This window comes from Etheostoma cragini, chromosome 20 (genome assembly GCF_013103735.1).
Source record: "Etheostoma cragini isolate CJK2018 chromosome 20, CSU_Ecrag_1.0, whole genome shotgun sequence".
NCBI lineage: Eukaryota > Metazoa > Chordata > Actinopteri > Perciformes > Percidae > Etheostoma > Etheostoma cragini.
This window is the reverse complement of record NC_048426.1, coordinates 17812230-17834024: the sequence shown is the minus strand read 5'-3', so window position 1 is coordinate 17834024 and position 21795 is coordinate 17812230. Positions and strand designations below refer to the sequence as shown.

The 21795-nt window shown below is 39.0% G+C and overlaps 1 protein-coding gene across 5 annotated transcripts in view; it reads right to left on the bottom strand.

The window, feature by feature from the left end:
* Window positions 1-10848: 10848 nt before the first annotated feature.
* nkx2.2a (NK2 homeobox 2a) overlaps window positions 10849-21795 on the bottom strand; it is a 15976-nt gene continuing 5029 nt past the window's right edge. For 2 of the 5 annotated variants that reach the window (XM_034858970.1, XM_034858968.1), the window contains exons 2-3: window positions 21161-21484; window positions 13197-20486 (exon numbers count right to left, since the gene is read on the bottom strand). In XM_034858970.1, coding sequence (XP_034714861.1) covers window positions 19909-20486; window positions 21161-21425 — 843 coding nt within the window. In that variant the 5' untranslated portion in view covers window positions 21426-21484 and the 3' untranslated portion in view covers window positions 13197-19908. The other 3 variants (XM_034858971.1, XM_034858969.1, XM_034858967.1) reach the window with 3 other exon arrangements.

The window sequence follows — 21795 nt, the reverse complement described above, 5'->3', positions numbered from 1 at the left end:
GAGCCAGGAGCTAGGTTTACGACAAACACAGGGGGCGGAGCAAAACTCCCAAACCAGAAAACAATTGTCATTGACATTTCAGGGGAAAAAATCATGAAATTACACTTTGCCTTATATTTAAGTTTGTGTACATGATTAAAACGACACCACATATTTAGGATTATTTCCTATCCGGCAATAACATACAGGGGATAACCCATTGTGTTCTGCACATCAGCTGATATGACTATTTTGCGTCAGGAGGGAATTCCACTCTTTCTAGAAACTTTGAGAGCACTTTGCACAGACATAAGGGCCACAGAGTATCATCAAAGAGCCACAATGAAGTTGTGTGACCGGCTCATTTATGCTTCTTAAGCATCATTTTGCTTTCGCCCCACCAGAAGTCAAGGGACAAGTCCAAATAATCTCAATATGACAAAATGCTGAAATTTGCCTAAACCGACCATGCAGGTGTAGATTTCCTGACACAAATTCCTCCTGTTAGTTGAAATAATTTAGTCAAAATTATATACATGTCTTCATTTAATTTAATGCAATTTTGAGATAATATTGTAATCCTCAAACCCTGACGTCTGGTCACCATGCACTAATAACACTTTGCAGTCTTGACCTGACTGTGTAATCTCTAAGCAAACTGGCTGGCGCCAGGGGAAGAATCCGAGGCAGAGAGACACAACTGGGGGGGGGGGGGGGGGGGGGGGGGGGGGGGGTCAAAAGAGAAAAGACCGACTACAAATAGCAATAATTAACACCAGTTAATGTAGCTCACCGTAACAACACAACGTGTGTCAGTTGTGGAGCTCTAAGGAATTATTGAGCCCATAGCTCAACATCCCCTAAATGAGAAGGGTAGCTATAATGCTGCTCGTATAGGGCTGCTAATCAGAATACTGATGATAGTCGTATGTTAACTCCTTACAGCAGACAACAGCAGGCGCAGGTGTTATTTTCCAGACGTGAAATGTGTTCCATTATTGGAGGAAAGAAACACTCGTCTCCATGAAGCCACTAATGTAATTTAGCATGGCATGGCAGCAAGTATCTACCTACCATAATTGAGCAATTGAAGACGTGACATGGTCAACCATCAATTATAGCGAAATATCATGAACATCAATCTCCGGTTAACTCGATAGCCTGGTTGTAATTAATCATTGTTCTTGTGCATATTTCACTAGAAACAAATGTCTCTCCCCCCCCCCCCCCCCCCCCCCCCCCCCCCCCCCCCCCCCTTAGATGCCTAGATCCGCAACGTATTTAATGTGAAGTGGTTGGACTTTATTGTTGTTGAGGTAAACCTGACAATGCGTGCGTATTCTAAAGTCAGCTGGAGTTGTCAGAAAGACACTGAAGTAGAAAATAAAATCCGAACAGGTGTAGACCAAATGTTCTCAGCTAAAAAAAAGTCCCATTTCTATCAGAGTATCAATATTAAGAAAGTCCTTTCTTAAATTTTAAAAATATTTCATACCTGCAAATATTCCTGTTCTTGTCCAGGCTTCTGTGCGCCTCTGTCACTCTTTTAGCAGCGGCAGCATGGTGTCTTTTCAGGGCGAAAAGAAAGGTAGGCCTCGGCCCAGACCTCTAACATTATGTAAATGAGGCAAACCTCTCAACCTTGTGGATTACTGAGTCAGAGAGCAGGACCCTGGTCCCTAGACTAACCACATTAGGATCCCATAAAAATCTGGAGCTGGTTGGCTGCATGCAACGCTTATGAGAGCTTATTGTCCACATTAATATAGTTGTCAATCTGAGTTAACTTTTTTACATCCAATGAATATGATGTGTCCAAGGCAGTGGGAGCGGGACAAACGGACGCGCCAAGCAGCTGTGGAGAAGGCCCGGCAAAGGTTTGTTAATAAATCTGACACATTAATAGAGAAAATAATGTAAACTGTCAAACCTTTTCGCAGCTGGTTTTGTTAATAATTATTGAGTAAGCTGTTTTGTTGTTTGTGTAGGCAGCGCGTGCGATACACTCTGGCAAAATATCATCTAATATATTATTTGAATTAGCCTACACTGACCCTTGCCGCCTTAAAGAGAATGAGTGGAACCTTGGTGGTTACATGGCGAGGACAATTTTATTCCCACATTTCATTCCCAGAATTACGCACGGGACGGGGTGTTACTTTGCGTTGTTACTGTGCTGCTTTCACCTGTAACGCTTTTTTTACTAGCCTACGTAATTCTTAAACCATCTCGATAATTTCAGCTAGAATATTATACAATATTTGGGAGCAAGTGCTGTTAACCAGAACCAAATACGACCCATTGATTTAGTTTTCATCATAGAGACACCCTTTTTCCAATACCATTACCCTCCTCAGCTTAGCTCAGCAGATGGACCAGGGCGCCTGGTTACTCAAGTACTTTCCTCCATCTCGTTGTTGCGGGTTCAACACCCTGAGAGATGGCTGAAGGGCCAGGGTCCTGACCTGCAACCTCAACCACACACCGGCCCAGCACAAAGTGCAGAAAACATGGGGATTTAATTAGTCTCGCAGGCCTTGGATCTATAGTTTCACTTTTTTTTTTTAAACCTTTTCTCTATACTGTGAATTGAACAAATACCAAACATGCCAATGGTTTTCAGTTTTCTCCTCATGTTCCTCTTCGTACAGTTTACCTGATTTTCGGCAAGTGGATGCAAAAATCTTGCCACGTTGAAAATGAAATGAGAAAACTAAATTCCAGGTAAAAACGTTCCGTGCACGACAATTGCACATGCTTGTTTTTGTCTCGGGCCGCACAGTGCATTCATCAGATTTCTAGGGATTTATTATCAATACATTGGCTACTCATCTGAAAACAATGGTGCGTCTTGGTTCCTGTGAAAGAGGTAGACTTACTCAGACTTAGGTTGTGTGCTTCTAAAAAAAAAGGTTCTGCGCTAAATCACTTCCTTCAAGACTAAATGTATGTCTAAATTCAAGGAAAAACATAAATGTATAACATTTAAAAATAGGACTACTTCAAAGCTATGTGAAGTGTTCCATGTCTCACATTATAAATTATTTCTTGTCTGGCAACAGAAAAAGTGAAAATAATTTCCTCAATTATTATTTTTATCAAAACATTAAGCGATATTGGCTACCGGTGATATACATTTAAATTGATGCCAAACTGTCTGTGGCTCTATAAAGGTTTTCTCATTAGGCTTTTGACCAATTTGTTTCGGTACGTTATTACGCACGAAATATAACTTGCCTACAGAAACAGAAACCTAATTTTGAACTTTATAATATATAATACTGACACTGAATTTTGCAACACCACAAATGAATTGTCTTCCTAACTTCAAACTCTTTTAGGATTTAAACCACATTTGTATCGTGACCAGCCCAGTGGCTGAATTGGTGCGGACATTTGTGGAGAAAATCCCACACCTGTAAGTCAGTGTAGTACCATTTAGATCAAATACTTTCTCTCCTCTTAAATCTCCGAGCAGTGTGAGAGTAAAAAGCGGGCAGGTGCATATCTTTCAGCTAAACTACTTGAAACGGTGCGGTTCCTCAGCTAAGTAGGTTAAAGGTCCTCCCAAGTGGAGAAAGTATGCGACAGGCCTCTTGAAGACCGTATTCTTCTGCAGGAGTTTGCATTCATTCACAATTAATGTCGCTTGATGGACGAAATGATGCTAATAGGGCGCCAACAAACAGAATATGGGTTTTTTTATGGGATGCTGACCATAATCTGACAGCTGGGGAAAATGGTGAATTCAAATGGGTAATAGGATTAGAGTGTAGAAGTTCTTAAAGCTTCACTGTATGATGTGCAGCACTTCATTTACCTGATTACTTTACCGTTAAGGTTATAATGAGACACTGGGAAATGCACTGCTGGAGGAAGCCTATAACTGGCCATGCTGTATGTCAGGCAGCAAAGTGAGTTTGTCACTGGAATCTACCCGAGTTTTACTGTGTTACACAGCTTGTTTAACTACTGGAAGCAAATTGTTAAATTGAGATTTTCCTTTTTTCTGTGTTGCCTCAAAGAAACAATTAAATTCCTTGAGCTCTCAAGCCACTAGCCAAAGGCCATGGAACACCAAAGAAAAAGACACTAATCATACAAAACTGTTGATGATAGAATATAAAAACCAAATTTTCTCTTTTTGTGATAATACCACAAAGATGAATCAGTCCCTTCCTTGCTGTGAGATTGCAGTAAAGTCAAAAATATTTCTTAAATATTTTGAACTTTTTCAAGCAGCTTGCGTGTGCAGAAGCCACTGATTGTTGATGTGCACTGCAGATAGGGAACGTTTGTTGGTGTCATTTTTCTTGCTTTACAAATGATTAGACCATAACTGATCAGCTGTGTCAAGAAAACTGAAATAATTTACAGTGTGAGGCACAGCCATAGTGCTCATGAAATGTAATTGTTATCATGATTTCAATTTTCATCATCAGACATATATAAATATCATAATGTCAACCTCCATCCTGTTATTTTCTTCAAAATAAAACTCAATAAGCTTTCAGTTTTTTTGACAAACATTACTGTTATCAGTTTTAAAGAATGTTTATGTCAAACAGATTAATAAATAATGTTTAAACAAACAATTATCTAATTCCTTTTTTTGCTTGAGATTTGAAGAAACAAAAGCCAGCAAATTCCACTTTTGCAGATCTGAAAGAGATTTATCCTCCTGAAATTTGAGGTACTCAGGGTTGGGTGAGTGCCGCTGTCCGCTGCGTTGTTTTGAGTGGCAACATTTTAGCATAGCTGCTCTCTTTTGTAACAACAATTAAAAAACACAGCAGCAGATCAATGCAGATTACCAAGGTACCAAGGTTACCTGGTCTGTCCACTTCTCTGTTGCATTAATTGTGGCAGCAGTGAGGGCAGGTAAACAAAGCTGTTAGAGAGTATGGTTGGGACTCAATCACGGCTCACTCTGGCTTTGTCACCCAGTTACTCGTATGACAAAATGTCTCTGCCAATCTTTCACTGTGACTAGTTGCCCTTGGCAGTCACTTGTTGTGATAAGATGAGGCCTGTTTGATGACATGTCCTGATATTTTATATATGTAAAGAATTGGTTCACTTCACTGCAGAATGCACACTTGTATTTAAGTACTGAAAATAGGCTATAGATTTAAGCATAAACTGTTTATCTTGTCAGAAAAGTGCAGTCAAAGCTGTCAAGTAACATCAGATCTGATTGATTTTCCATTTGTTGGCTAAATTCACACTAAACGCAGATTAAGGATACACTTGTTTTTGGAAAAAAGGGGTTGTGCAGAGCTACATTTCTTGCTTTAATTGTGGCAGTTTTACATCAATTCTAAAACAATTTGCATAATTTTGGCAGGTTACAAGGTTTTTTAGGAATCTGCATGTACTTTCTTAATTCAGTACCTTAATTCTGCCGGGAATTTTAAGTTTTGATGCCCGAAGAAATAGTTCAGCTGGATTCTGTTCAAGCTCTTTTACACCATCAAGTCATTTACACCATTTATTTAGTCAGCTTGTTTTCATATAACAGTCAAGAGATGCATCTTCTAATCCAAAGTTTCAAAGCACTTTGAGTGCTGTATATGGAGACAGCAACTTTTTAAATGGCTTCACAGCTCAGCAATGGAAATGTGAATAGGATCTGCATATCAATGTGGTCTGTTTATCCCCACTTTGGGATGCTTTTATCCAGTAGGCCACCTGATAGCCTACCATTATTTAGATGAATCCACATAAACACATCACAAAACTACTTCAACTTCTGAATGTATTGATCCTGACAGATGCAAGTACGCACCACGTGCTGCAATTTAGAATAAAAAAATCAAAGCCCGTTTTTACTGCACTGTGTAAAAAGATTTCAATTTTTACTTCTACTTGTATTCTTTGCAAAACACGTCCACTGCCTTAAATCCACTGCCACATGCTGAAGGGGAGTGACAGTTAAACCTCTGAAAGTCAAAGATTATTAGCAGAACTATAAAAAATACAATGGGATGATAAATAAAAACAATATAATAAAGTTTTGGTATATCAAAGATTAGTTCAACATCATATTACTAATGTGTGCGCATAGCACTGACACTTTTTAATGTAGCACTGTTTGCAAATGCAACTATTAATATATATTATTTATGAATGTGTATTCATTTGTGTACTTAATTCGTGATTATCTTTGCCATTTCATTTCTATCTTGTGTAGTTTGAAATAATATTTGTCCATGCCAAAAATAAACAATTAAACATATTTATTCACATAAACAATATCAAGTAATATCATTGAAATGATACTGTTTTTGTGACTATCCCAGCATTATTTTGTATTGACATGATTTCTGTTTTTACTTTATATCATTTTTTGTATTATTTTCCTCTGGTTATGGTCATCAACTGCTTTCCCTCTTGCTCAATAAAACAAAAACAAAAAAAGAAAAACAAAATCTGTATAAATAGATTATTTGTATGTGGAAAATTAATGTTCATATATTGAATGCAGAGTTGTTAACCAAGACTATATTTCAAATCCACAAAAAGGTGTTACATAATTATGGAAGTAGGACACTTGTTTTTTAACAGGAAGTTATTCAGAAGCCTGTAGTCATTTCCAAGGAGATATATTATAATGAAAACTGTGTGCATTTACCGAACACAAAGAATAAAAAAAAAACTACTGTCTGCCTTACAGAATATAAATTGTCAATGGTCAATGTCATAACTTAAGGAGTAATCCTGTGTAAAACGTTTATTTTAACGTCAAAATATAAAGTGAATATGTAGCCTATCAGATTGTGCAGTGTCCTCTAACAATAATATCAACACTTACAACAATAAAAATAATTTACATCATTTGTGAGAAATGCACTGCTAAATTCTTACAGCTCTTTAGTGGCCATCAGAGGAACTACAGCAGGGGGGGGGGGGGGGGGTCCAAATGTCCAATGACCTATAATAACTGCAGCAACAACACTGTACATGCACATTGTTTTTCATGATGTGTTGAATCAGAGTGAAATGCAGGACAAGGAGCACGTTGTTTTGAGATACACAAGGCTTTTTTTAAACCAAAAGGAGAGCTGGTCTTAGTAGCAGCTTCGATTTAAGTTAACGTGTGTGAACAATGTCTTCAAGTATCAAGCAAAACGATTAGTATTTAACTAAATGTTTGCTTAAAAGACATTAAAACACAAAGATGAACCATTATGAGGTGACATTGTTAATTGTCATCAAGGACATCTATTGCTTTGAGGCAAGCTACTTCTTTTTATTCATGACTATAGAAAAAAGAAAACCATGTATGTAACACAACAACTATAGTTTATACAATTGTTTCAATACAGGGGGGAAAGGTGTTTTAAAATGCAAAATTTCTGTAAAGTAAAGTTATATGCTTCTACCTTTTTCTTTTGATGTGTGCCTAAACACAACATCCTGTCAGCCCCAAAGCACTGGGATTTAGCTCACAGGCACAATGACAGGAGGATAACACCTGGTGTAAATGGTGTAGTTTAATAAAATAGCTCCTTGGACTTGGACAATCAAGGATAGCTTAATATGGAAAGTAAATCATATGATGTAATTTAAAAAGCCCACGTTTAGTATTGTTGTTAGTGTTGCATCATTGTCTGACTTGTTAATCATTTCAACATCTTGACTCAACATCATGTAGATGGTATTATTTTACAGTTCATGGCCGGCTTTTACATGTCTCAATGTAATTTCATAAAATAATACAAAACACAAGCGCTATCCTACACTCTGGACTCTATTAGCTTATCTATTATCATATTGTAAATGAACTACTTTACAAATTATTATTAGATTAGACAACACATAAATAATTTGTACTAAAAGTGGAACCACTCAGCCATGTTAAATATTACTTTTATAATATATATAGTGCAATACATTAATATATTCATGTATTTTTTTATTTACTATAAGGTGTATGATGATATATTTGTGTTGGAAGGTATTTTTCCGCATGACTTGTGCATTTTTACACATCCCACAGTTCCCACAATTCCACCTTTTTCTTTTTCAGACCAAAGGATCTTGGGAGTTGAAGGAACTGTATTTGAATTGTAAAGGTTATCTCCCATCACTGTCAGCCGATAGTTCCTAAAACACAAAATTCCCAATATGTTTGTTTTATTGTTTCTGACTAATGCTGAGAAATGCAAAAACTAACAATGGTATTCTGCACAGTGACACGTGTCATTATTTATTCTTACACAGTTTAAATCTCTTTGTCTCCTGTGTGTGTATTGCGCTGAGTGTCTGACTTGCTGCTGCTGCTGTACAGTAATAACAAGTCTGGCCGGGGCTAATGGCTCTCCTGTTTGTTGGTTTTGTCTCGTCGTGTTTCAGTGGTTCTTCCTCTCTGGAAGGATGTCAGCTCTCTGTGCCTGGCCATCCCTGAGGACGCTTGATGTCATCTTGTCTACCTGATCATTACACTACCTGCTCTCCTCTACAATGTCGGCCTCTCTCTACTCCGCCACTTGAAATGCTTGGCTGGCCTCTTCTCTGAAACCATCATGAAATTGTGTGCTAAAACACTGCAGACTGTTCCTCCTCTCTCGTTCCTCCAGCCAAGTGTGCAGGAGCCAGAAAAAGATTCCTCCACTCGGACGACTGCTGCCCAGCCAAAGGGAAAATGCACAAAACATCCTTCAGCTGCCTGCCACAGCTCACAGCTTTTATTTGAGTTATTCATGTTGGTAGCGCACGAGATTTTATAGCAATATTATTATATTCAATGGACACACACCAAGTTGTTTAAAAAAGAGCTCCTTTTGTGGTGTCACCGTAGGAAAAGCGCAGGTGAAAATAATAATGGCTAAAGTGCATTTGGCTGCTATGAAATGTACTGCAAAATAAACTGCAGTGTAAAAAATAGACTGCAGTGTAGAAAATAGACTGCAGTGTACAATGTCAATACTTCACTGTCACTGCAATAATGCACCAGAAACACTGATAAGGCAATCAAAGTATTGCGTCCATCATCATTCATATAAATACAGACATATAAACATTTGCCTCAACTTTAACACACTGCAAGGAACTGCTTTCATCTCATCAAGTGACTCTTTCATTTGGTTTAAGACAAGTGTGAATGAATAAATAACAAATGTAAACTTTTCCATTGAAAGTGAATAAGGAGAGGATCTGTTACTGGCCAGTGGCAACAGAATCAGAATTAGAATCAGAATTTAATTTATTGCCAAATAACTGACACAAGGAAACAGAAGAAATATTCACAGCAAGCAAAACCTGTTTCAATGTTCAAATGCACCTGACTATTGTTTTAAGACAGACTTAAAAAATGTGGAAACTATTCTTTAACGTGTACAGGTCCTTTTTTCAACACTTTTACAAGCAATTATCGTAACTCAGTAAGATTAATAAATCAACTGCATTGTCAGGGAACCTTTTAAAACATGTTTAAACGTATGAATTCATTAATGTTAGATTGACACACTGCAGAGTCTCAACATGGATCTGGGTCACATAGAGTGGAGAGTGCCGTGCTCTGCTGCTGGATATTTAGCAGTGGAGGGGGAAGTGTCTTGCTCGAGAGCATCTCAGTAGCATTTGCAAAGGGAGGGGCTCCTTTTTATTTTTTTTAAATTGTTTGTTGGGACATTTTAGGCCTTTGTTTTTACAGGACAGATGAAAACCTAAAAGGGGAGAGAGAGTGAATGACACACAGCAAAGGGCCACAGAGGGAAATGAACCGGCGGCCACTGCGTCAAGGAGTAAACCTCTACATATGTGCACCTGCTCTACCAACTGAGCTAACCCAGCCACAGTGTACTTCTTTTCCCAGGTGTTCCAAGCTCATCCGGGGATTGGATCCGTTCACAGACGGGCTTCTGTTAGAGATGGCTGGCCCAGTTCCATTGCATGCTTAAGAATAAAAGTCCTAAAATAATCCTGTAATACGCCTGTTGTATATACTGAAATGGTTTGACAAGGATTAATTACTTCATGCATTACATTCAGTAGACACAAATGCATTGAGTGCTAATACGTGTGACACTTATAACTATTCTTCATTTCCTAAAGTAACTATCTCACCCTATCTATGTTTCCAACATAGTGACATGCTCTGTAACTCCTGCATATATGAATCATCCTGATATCAGATGTTTCCTGAATTGAAGTATTAAACTTGAGCATGAGTTGTTTGTTTTTGACATTTGTGTACCCCAGGTAATTCAAATGATTAAATATCTGATGTCTCATAATGAACCAGCATAATGTTGGGTGGAAGGCACAAAGCTCAACATAAATTTTACCATTTAATTAAAGGGGGATTTGAACACTGTACTTGGGTAAAGGCAGTAATACCAATGTTAAATTACTTCAAATGCTACAAACAGTATAACATTTTTTAATTAATTCAAGTGTCACAGGTAAAGGCATTTATTCTGGATCAATGAGCTGCAGAGGTAGATGTTCCTTTCCCCTGTAGGCTTACTACTGCATATGTTGTGTTTTCTAATGCAGTGCTTTGGATGTTACATCTTATTCTGCAATAAGTAACTATTAACAACTGCTGTTAGATAAATTAAGTGGAATCAAGTGTGTAGTATTTCCCTCTGAACTGTAGAGAAGTAAAAGTAAATGTGTAAATTTACTTATTTACAGTTTATCATGCATAGGTTTTTATGTAAATAAACCTGGAACTTTTGTTACTTGTGTTACATGATGTCACATCAAGTTGTGATTTTCTATAAATAAATCAATATACTATGAATGAAAAAAAAGAAAAAAAAACTATGAAAGTATTGTGAGGGTGGCATTTATTTTATTGAACAATGTAGTCATTTTTTACATTTTAAAACAACAAACTTTGACTTTGAAGTGCTGTACATATAAGTTAAAAATACATTTAGATCAATTGAACGACAATAAATACATTGTAAAAAATACAAAAAGCACAGTACATTGAAAGACATGATGCTAAATACAATATAAACAATCATGTATTGATGTTTATGTTCGTGAAGACTCGAAAGCTTAAGTAAAAATGTAGGGTGAATGTAGAATGAATATATAAAAATAGCCAATAGCAGTGGAAGACCTGGCAGTTCAGAATAAACTGGACAATCTGGACAATAATGGAAAATGCCTGACCACTCCATGGGATTTTAACTGGGGCAATGCACAGAGGATCTAAGGGGCTTGGAGGTTGAGTGGGGCCCTGCAACAGAGTGGGGGTTTGTGCCTTGCACAGGTGTACTTTGCCAATGTCATTCTTGACTGTGCTACTCCCCATTAATTGACCCGGCTGGGTTGCCTTATCGGTGTCAAGCAAAGACAGTGGGCCGTTGGAAAGTTGTGTGTGCTACTGAATCACCTTTGTGTGGATGAAATCATGGGATTGTGTCTGTGACTACAGAAGACAAATAAGTTCAAGGTTATTGCTTCCATCTCACGCATCACAAGGAGCATAAAGACTGACCGTAAAACATCATACAATAAAGTCAGACCGTGCATTGATCGGCTCATGTAGAAATACTGCACCTATTCAGCAAAGCTAGTCCACAAGAACTAAATATCATAGAGAAGCTATTTTGTTTAATCTGTTTTACATTTAGTGAAGATAGCTCCGAAACACATTATAAATTCACCACAGTACAAGTGCACAAACACATGATGGGCACAACTTGCTACACATATTTTACATCCTCTTTGTCCAGGAAGTTAATTAGGCAACTTGAATTGGTAAAACGCATTGCTGCCACATTGTTGCGCTTTGATCATCACGCATGCTGATTGAAGCATGTCTGAAACAGATGATGGCTGGCTGTTATGAAGCTCAAAGCCCCAGGATCCATTTGCAGTGCTGGCATCTCAAGCACCTCATGTTCATCTTCTGAAGAAGGTGAGACAATCCATTAAGTGAAAGGCATAAACACTCAACTCTGGCAACCTGATTGTTGGCGCTGTCCCCCATCCAGCCCATCTGACTGCAGCGGACTGTGGGTTTTATACAAGACAATTCAAGTCCTAAGATGGAACATTGAGAAAGAGAAAACAAAGGGAAATAAGACCATATTGCAATTTGCATATCACAACACAGCAGCACAACTTCTAATAAAAAAGCTCACAGAGCAAAGGCGGAACACTTTGAGACAAGTTGGCTCTAAATATTCATTATCATGCAATGTTGGTGTGAATTTACCTGGAAGAAATAGCTATCAATTTAAAGCTAACCACATTATGTATATATATATATACACATGTATATATACATGTATATATATAATGTGGTTAGCTTAAAATTGCCAAATATCACATCTTTGAGCAACACAAATCTATTGAATAATTAAAAAAGAAAATCAATTACATTAAAACAGTGACATTGATTAGCATTAATTTCTCTATCTTGTACATAGACTGGGTTGAACATGTTTGTTTTTTGCACAATGTCATTAAAATGTGGCAGTTTTTTTTAATGGTTAAATCGAACAAAAGGAGTTGAATGAACGTGTCTCCCTAACTACAAAACTGATCAAGTATGGACGATAGACATTTGGATGCTGTTGTCTATCACAGTTTCCGTCCATTACAAAGAGTGTCATGGACACCTCCCGTGGTCAATAATTATGATGATTTTTTTAACCACTAAAAGTCGCCTAAAAGTTCAGTTCTTTGTTCCACCGAGACTGTCAGTCTGCTTTTGTCATGAGCCAGTGTGTTAGCCAAGCATGAGAGTGTGTGAGAAACATAATGCACACGCTGCAACTTGAAACTAAATTAACTTTTGTCTCATTTCAAGTTTCTTTCAGGAAGATGTTAAGATCTCTTTGCAGTAATATATTTATTTGACAGCATAAGAACCACTCAGTGTAGATGACTTCTTATTTTTATGGAAGAAATATTTGTTCCAAGACGGCATCAAAACAAGCACAGAAACACACTTCATTAGAATAATGGAGAGTAACTAACTTTTTCAGATGTAAAAAATAAAATAACAAAATAGCAGTTGGCATGAGATTTGACATGCCAGGTCATGGCATAAAACTAATTATTGGCCACTATATTTGTCCAACTTTTTCCTTGTACATTGATTCAGTAACGACGGATGAATGGTTATATAGATAATTTTTTTCCTGGTAATGTACCAGAGGGAGATCAGGAGGACTCAGAAATGACAGTCAATGACAAAGGAATGAGACAGTCCTGCTTGAGTTGTTGACAGCTCTCAACAACCGTTTTTTACACTGACTGTCACATTGCTTTGTCATTGACTCTCAGAGAAATACATAGGGTACAGAAGATGAATGATGATAATATATAAATAATACTGAATACACCTGGTGAGATCTTAAGTTTTTAAATGAATAATGAAGCTATGAAACCATGTTCCTGTTGATACATACATCATATAAATAACTTTAAAATGGCCTTCCAATACATTGGAAACCCGGTCTGTAGACAAAAGTGACCACAACAAAAAGCCAATGTGATTTTCTGTAGTCCTTTATTTCATTCACCATGATGTTTATTTACATGGCTGCAGTCGTGGATTACTAGTAGACAGGTGGAGAAAAGTACCTGGGAAGAAAGAAGACAAAAAAGCTGCTCTGTCTGAGCAGGCTACCAGATCAGATCATGATACTCTGCAGACTCTGTTGTTCTCCTAATCTCAACATTCAGCAAAGTCAAGAACCTTGACACTCACAGCTTTCTCACAGAGATGACTCTAAACTGGCTGCTGCTCATCTGCAGTGCTTTAAACTCAGACCTATTACTAGCACAATTTAAGAACTGCACTATCAGCGTCTCCACAAAACAAAACACTGTTGCATGTTTTGTCCTGTCCAAATAAGCGAGAATGGAAGGTTATTTCCATGTAAGGCCCTTATAAGATCACTGACTCTGTTAAATATTAGCATTCTAGCAATCAGAAAAATGTCACACCAACTGGAGCACGTTAGTCTGTCCTGCCACACAGCTTTACCTCGGTTTCAATCTAGGGACATGAGAAGCGCTGAAAGAAACGTCTTCTAGATTTACTTACACTTAAAGTCTGTGAAAATGCCCTTACATGGAGACAAGGACACTTTATAAAGTGCGTTCTACATTTTCTCTCAGTCATGTTCTAACTGTATGTGAAACAGCAACATTGTACACAGCTGATGAGAAAAAGGAGCTAAAAGCAAATAGTATGACACGTCAGAGTAAGAAGCAGGAGAGTAAATTGTAAAAGCAATTAAACAATGTTATCAGGATGTTTATTTGTTGGATGCATGCAAATGAATTGGATGATACATGTCATACAGATGTAGTATATGAGGTAAAGAATACTGCATGACAAAATATTTGTATGATCATAGTTTCACTAGAAGATTTTCTACTTTCAATTCCACAAACTAAATTTGGTCTTTTTTTATTCCCCTGTATATTCTCCCACTCAATTCCAACTAAAATGCCAAATGAGGATCACAGATTTTTGTATAGGATCCCGAGAGACAAGGATATGAATTGTAAGCAGATGGAGGGGTAATAATTCAATCAATTAAATATAATTAAAAGTCATCTAAGAATTGTTAATGCATTTGAAAAAAACACAATACAACAATGATTATTTAACTCCTTATTTGTCATAAGATAAACAGACTGGTTGCAGACTGTTGTAGGCGTAATATCAATGACTATTGTCTGCTTTCAAATTGGATGCAGTAACATAAAGAATCCTATTCTAATTCACGTTATGAACACAACAGGACAAAAGCCGTAGATGTTCAAAGATGATGTGGGTATCTTTCTCTCTTTCCTTAAGCTCCACAGAAAAACTGCCATCAAGCTGCAACTCTTCTGTTTTTTCCTTGATTAAACCACAGATACATGGTGTGTGTTCACCGGCTTCTTCTCATGCAGACGGGAGGCTGATCTGAACAATGCTCTGCAGAGGCTCTGTCCCACTGAGTAAACTTGTGGATTGGCAGTGTGGCTTCGCTCTGGTTCACACACGCAGCAAAGTGCCTTATCTCTTGGAGATATTTCATGAAATTTTGAGATGTCCATCTCTGTATTCCCAAATCAAAAATACTTAAAGAGAAGAAATCCTAAACCAGATTTTGAAATATTAGTATCTTGATGTGATTGTGCTGTCCTGTGAAGAAGCTTTGTTCTCTCTGTGTATTTGTTTCTCCACACCAGCCTTATTAAAGTGATCAAAAACTCTTGCAGATTAAAGATGTCTTTCCTTCTTTTTTCACTCCTTTCGTGCTCAGCATCCCTCCACCCCCTGCTGCTGCCTCTTTCTAACCCAATGAGGCCCCCTACAGGTGCAAGCTCACTGATGCTGAACTGAGCAGGTGCATAAAGATGGTGGCCTTTTATTTTGTCATTTGACCCATTTTGCAGTGCTTTGCATACTTCCTCTCCGCATGAGGAGATGATGTTGCTCAGGCACTTTTGAGCCTAGTAGGACAGTGCAGGACGTGATAGACATGTAAATAATACAAGTGAGTAGATTCTAGGTACCAAGTATAAGATTAGAAGCATTTTGTTTTTGTTTATAAATGAAGCAATCGGACTCCACTGATCCTCTGTTTCACTTAAGTGCTTCAAGAGGATATTTGTTGTCATGTTTAGTTAGAGATGATGCCTTTCACAAAAGAAAAGAAATAACAGTGATAGGGATGCAATTTTTTTTTTTTTATATTGCTGGGGACTCAAAGTCTTCTTTGTTGTGGAGGACACTATTGAGCTGGGACTTTGGAAAACCTCACTTCAGCTTCATTGTTCCCTTTCACTGATGTGAATTAATCTGCACCCCATTTGTCCCCCTATCCTATTGCGCCACACCGTGGAAATACCCAGTCTCTCTCTCTCTCTCTCTCTCTCTCTCTCTCCCTCTCTCTCTCTCTCTCTCTCTCTCTCTGAAATGGAAACAATGTTAAATGCCTGCAAACTTTTTTACGTTGAGTCTACTTCATTATCAGGAGCGATATGATTATGCTCTTAAGATATATGACAATGTCATGAACCTCGATCATGCAATTAAAAAGACGGTCAAGTAAGTTAGTGTGGATGTCTGTTCAAAAATAATAATAATAATAATACAAATAAATAAACACTTTCAGTTCAGCAGTTGCAGTGTCATTGAGTGGCAGACACTTGCAGAGCTGGAGTTAGATGAAGTTGGGCTGTAGGACACGTGCAGGTGAACGCTGCATGACGCCAACTAAAGACCTCTGCTTCCATCTTGTGGCAGCTTGGCGCAACACTTCCTCCTCTGCCTCCACCTCCCTCCCCCCCAACCATCACTCCCTCTTTCTTTAATATCGGCACTGTGGCGAATCTAATCTGGATCTCCTTTAAGGCAATAAAACCCAGATAGCTTCCTTTAAATGAAAAGCACCGCTTATTACAGCTTTGAAATCCTCGTTTATTTGGCGATGTGCACGATAGAAAACGATTCATGTCGAGGTTCAAATGGGCAGGATGACGAAGATCCATGGTGTCCCAAGTGCATATTTCCTCAAGTATTGTATTCCAAGGTATATAATAGTGTTATCCACGCAGGTTGAACTACGCTGCACGCCAAGATGCTTGTTTTAATGTGGCCTGTTTTATCCCTTCAAGCAGCCAAAAGCAATTTCCCATAAATCTGACCCTGTTGCTGAGCTGGTAGAGGGGTGGTATAATTTTCTGGTGCGTTAATGACAAAATACGGTTGCAAAGCGAAACTTGTTCACCGTAAAAGTTTACCATAAAAGGTTCCTACGCTCGGTGATATTGGTTTTTATTTTGCCGCGGTTTAGCTCCAAAGCTTGACTGAGTGCAAAAAAATCCATCTTTTTTGGGTTGACCTGAAAATGTGTTTAAAAGTAAAATAAATGTGTGGACTCACAGGCTCAGTATGCTTTAAATTTTAAGGGGGTTGCTTTGTGAACGGCATGATAAAATACAAAAGATCTCTAAATATAAATGCATAATAAAGTATGACATTTAGAAATAAAAGAGCAATTTTCATGACTTAAGTTCAATTTTTCCAACGCCAGTCAATCTTGGCGCATTAGTCCACTAAACACCTGCCAGTATCACCAGTCTTGGTTCCCATGGAAAAAAACATCTGCATCCTACAGCATCACTTTCAGATCATCGGACACACAATGCAATTAGACTGCGAATGGAAGCTTCAACATTTACCTCATAGATGAATTAACCTCACTATTGGCATATTCTGTAATTGCTACCAGCACGCAAAGCGCCTTGGTATGGGCTAATTTACAGCAAAGTACAGGAAAGGTTTTGTGAAATCAAATCTTTAGAATGCTTGCAGCAGCTCGGATTTACACCACATGCGGAAATCCATAAAACAGACTCTAAAGGGGACAAATTCTATTTTAGAAACACGCCTACGTATACCAGCGGAACTCAAAGCAAATAAGGAAGAACACTGTCTGGTATTAAAAATAGTTTTTTTGCGCTGTGACGAGCGACTTTTTTTTGGACAGACAATAATCCGCCTTTCACTCTGGAGAACGGGGGAGAGAGGGGAAAGAGAAATGAGAAGGCTGTTGTTGGCATAGCTCTATCAAGGAAGAAGGACTCCCTGTTATCTGTGAATGGGGCTTCTTCTTTTTTTTTTAGCAGAATAGATATAGCACGAATTTTTAATTCGTTTTTCTTTGAGAGACAACAATGCTTTATTTGAAAGCTTGATACAATTTGGGGTTTGTGAGAGCTCCTTTTCTCCTTGTCCGAGCCCAGCTGCCCATATGGGATACAACGTGTGCAGCAAAGATCACAATGGCACCAAGTGACAGGCAGGACAAAAAGCCCAAGGATACATCTCCCTGACTCTGAACAGCACCAAGAAAATCTGTCAGTCTCTCTATCTACACTGTCTGCAGTCCCTTTCCTGCTGCTGCTGCTCGTTATGCACGCCTCTAACATTCAGCAAAACCAGGCCTGGGCTTTTGTGTCCATACTGTTCTGTCGTGTACTGTATTATGCAATGATAGAGTCAAAAAACTGTCTCATCACAGCGGCCAAATCTGGAGGCAAAGAGCCCCACGAAGGTCTACATTTCTCTATGAGGTTTTACATTTTAGTCTTAAATCCCAATTGTTCCGTTTTTTTTTTTTAAGAAGCCAGAATATCACCCACAACAATCCAATCACAGCCAGTCCTTCATCTCCGACCCTGGCAATATACTTCATAATTCCCGTCTCATATCGTATTTCTTCTCACACTTCATGTCCTTTGGGCGATGATTGGCGCGATATAAACAACGCGTAATTTCTTTTTTATCCACACATAAATTAAACGAAAAAATCCAAGCAAACTACTGATTTATTTGACCTACACGCTCAACCAGTGTTGAAACACAAAACCTTTCTGTCCGGGACAAATTGAGTCTGCGTCGCCCACAAAAGCAGTAGCCCCTTGAGACTTAACTCTGTAAATAATTAGCAAATCTGTCCAATTTGGCTGTTTGTTCAGTGATGATAGGGGCGACTCTAACATCTGTTGTGGGATTTTTGTCCCGGGACAAACATGATGCATAGATTTTTCTACTAGGTTATCATATTTACCCAAGATATTGACCGGATCTGATAATCCGCAGTGCGCTACGGATCACTAGGGAGCCATTTGCGCTTGTTTTGGTTTCCCCTTAAAGAAGATGGTGACTATTAGAGTAAAGTATAGCTTAATGTGGAATGCCATTGTATACACGTTATATGATCATATGAAAAGTAACTTTATTAGGCGGTTAAAGCCCCTCAAAGTCGTGCGTATTTCAGCTGACCGTTGGCCGTGGTTAAACAAAGAAGACTGGTGACTCATTGATTATTCCTGCTCTATTTGCAGTTTAGCGCTTAACAAGATAACAAAACATTTATTGCATTAAAACGATTTCCCTCCCCCAGAGTCTGCCACTTTACGCCCAAGGCCGGGAGTGGGAATGCTGACAAAAAGGAGAGCTTTTGACTCAAAAGGTTCTCATGTGAAGAAGCCCTCTTATATTAAGTGAGTGGATTTTGGTCCCATTTCACAAGTGACTTTAGGCTCTTTATTAGTTAGGTGTTCGGATTGGGAAAAAATATTCTCCGGATTAAATTTGCCTTGAAATAAAGAACTGAAGTGCGCTAGAGATTTATTCTCAGAGTCAAGCTCCATTCTGTCCCACAATATATTGTTTAGCTCCTCGCCTTTTATGGTGATGTTTAGATGTCTTTTCAGAGATGATCAAATCGAATATGGACACTTATATAAACCAAACCCTCTTTTCAAAAACACAGCATTTTATTTTAAAATCCTTATAAAAAATGTGGGATATTTAGCCAACACCGCGCGGCTACACTGTTATTTACATAATGTGTCACAACGTTTTGCCAAAAATCACTCCCCCGTTGTTTTTAAAATGTGTAAATATATAGAGGCCAATCTTCAGATGTAAGCTCCCTAAAGCTCTCTAGGTTGCAAACATTTGCCACAAAATATTTACAGGAAATAAAAACAAAAGGAAAATAGCTGCAAAGTTGCCAGTGTTTATTCATGGCCATAAATATTTTTTTAGGTCCATAAAAGAAGCAAGAAATTAAAATTTCTATAATTATAAAGTGGTTCGTACGTGCTGATAATAACACGGAGGGACAAAAGAAAAAAAAAAAGAAGAGAAAAACATCTCTACAACCAACACACAACATATTTTACAAAAGAATTCACAAGAAGAGCATTGACATTCTCAATAAAATCTATAAGGGAGAGGTTCGGACCCAGTTCTCTTAACGAAAACATGTAAACACGGCGCACACATGAGCCCCGAATAAAAATGGTAGTATATATATATGAGTCAAGCTGCAAAAATGAAAAGTCTTTTGTTTTTTGCGTTTTATTTTTTTTTTCTTTGCTTTGTGGTGAAACTCCCTACCGTGCCTCCAAGCCAAGTCTCTATAATTTCTCTCACCAAGTCCACTGTTGCGTTTGCACCAAGTGATGTGCTGGGAACTGTGGCGTGGCCGCGGCGCTGTACTGCGCGTTATACTGCATGTGTTGGAGTGACTGGGCACTATAAGCCGAGAAGGGGATCCCGGCCTGAAAAGTGGCCGCCAAGTCCTGAGCTTTAAGAGTGTGACAAGGCTTTCCATCCCTGACTAAGACGGGCACGGCCACCCGCCTGGGAGAAGGGAGATGGGTCACTTCCATACCTTTCTCGGCCCGGGCTCTCTTCATCTTATACCGGTGGTTCTGGAACCAGATCTTCACTTGGGTCGGGGTGAGGCGAATCAGGCTGGCCAGGTGCTCCCTCTCCGGGGCGGACAGGTACCTCTGCTGCCTGAAGCGACGCTCCAGCTCGTAGGTTTGCGCCTTGGAAAACAACACCCTCCTTTTCCGTTTCTTTCCGGAGTCGCTGCCGCCGCTGCTGGAAGTTTCCTTGTCGTTGTCCGGCGATTCGTCGTCCGCGGACGGCTCCGGGGACTTGGCCGAGTCCTGAGAGCTGGCGGATAGACCGTGCACTGCGGCAAGAAACGGGAGAAACACTGTCAAAATGTTATGTTGTAAAGTTCCCAGAGACAAGTATCATAAGCACAAGCAATCTTTTTAGCAATCAAAACTTTGGGTGCATTGGCAAATAATGGTGCTGCTGCGTAAGCAGCGAAATAACCTGATCCAGCACTTGTCGAAACAGGATTACACAGACCACATTTTTTAAGACATAAAAATGGCTAAATAATAAAGCACCGGGACATGTTGGCTAATTCGAACTCGTTAGTGTAATTCTTAAAGTGGAAAGCTCCAAAAAAAAAATCTTCAGCCCAAATCTTCACAGGCAGAGCGAGTCAGTGAAGCATTAAAAGATGCATTGTCTGCCTGTAAATCCCCACAGAATGCAGTCTTATATTTCACACCGTGCTTTTACTCTAAATAACTTACAGCCCCCTTGTTTTTCAACGGTGCTTTATTGATCACATTCTTAAAAGGCAAAGTGCGTTGAGCCTAAACACTGCATGCATTTGTTGAGCTGTAAACGCCTCGAGACGAGCGCAGCAGTGCACGGTGCATAAAATGAATGCTGCACGCCACCCAGGGGCATCGTTCGGATGGAATAGGAGTCTGCATGCCATCAATTATGGCTTAATATAACCGCATAGCTTGGAAATATCACATAAGTCATTATAAACAAAATCAACAAGGATTCTTAGACTCTACTTACATGAATATTGAATACTGTCCGTAGTAGCAAGCCATCGTGTGTAAGGATTGTCATTACTGTCATAAAAGGGGTTCTTTAAAGGCAGATTTTGAACGTTTTCTAGAGGACTTTGCACCAAAACTCCAGTGTTTTTTGTCGTGGACGTGGTCTCCGATCCCTCCGTGTCTTCCTCCGCTCCGGTGATAGATCCTTCTTCGTCATTTGTGTCAGGAAGGTCCAAAATGTCCTTTACAGAAAAGCCCGTCTTTGTGTTGGTCAACGACATATTCTGGTGGGGGGAAATATGCAGGGAAAAGTTGCTGCACCAGCTTTTCGGACAATCCGCTGTTCAGGAAGAAGAAGAAAAGCAGAGGCGATGTTTCAGGAGAAATAGGACGAGTAAGAGTCGCTCTACGCTGAAGCACAGTCAAAGCAGCCACTGTGGATAACCATTACCTAAGCAAGAAGCAGTGGATTCAGTGTCTGTAAGTCCAGGAAGAATGCCAAAGTGGCTGAAGTGCTATATGTGGCTCATGGATACTGTGCTACTGCTGGGTGCTAGAGTGAAATAAGCCATTACCTTGTCCGATCAGTCCATATAAGGTTGGTCTCAACACATGAACCTGCAGTGAAAAAGCATTAAAACACGCGAAAGG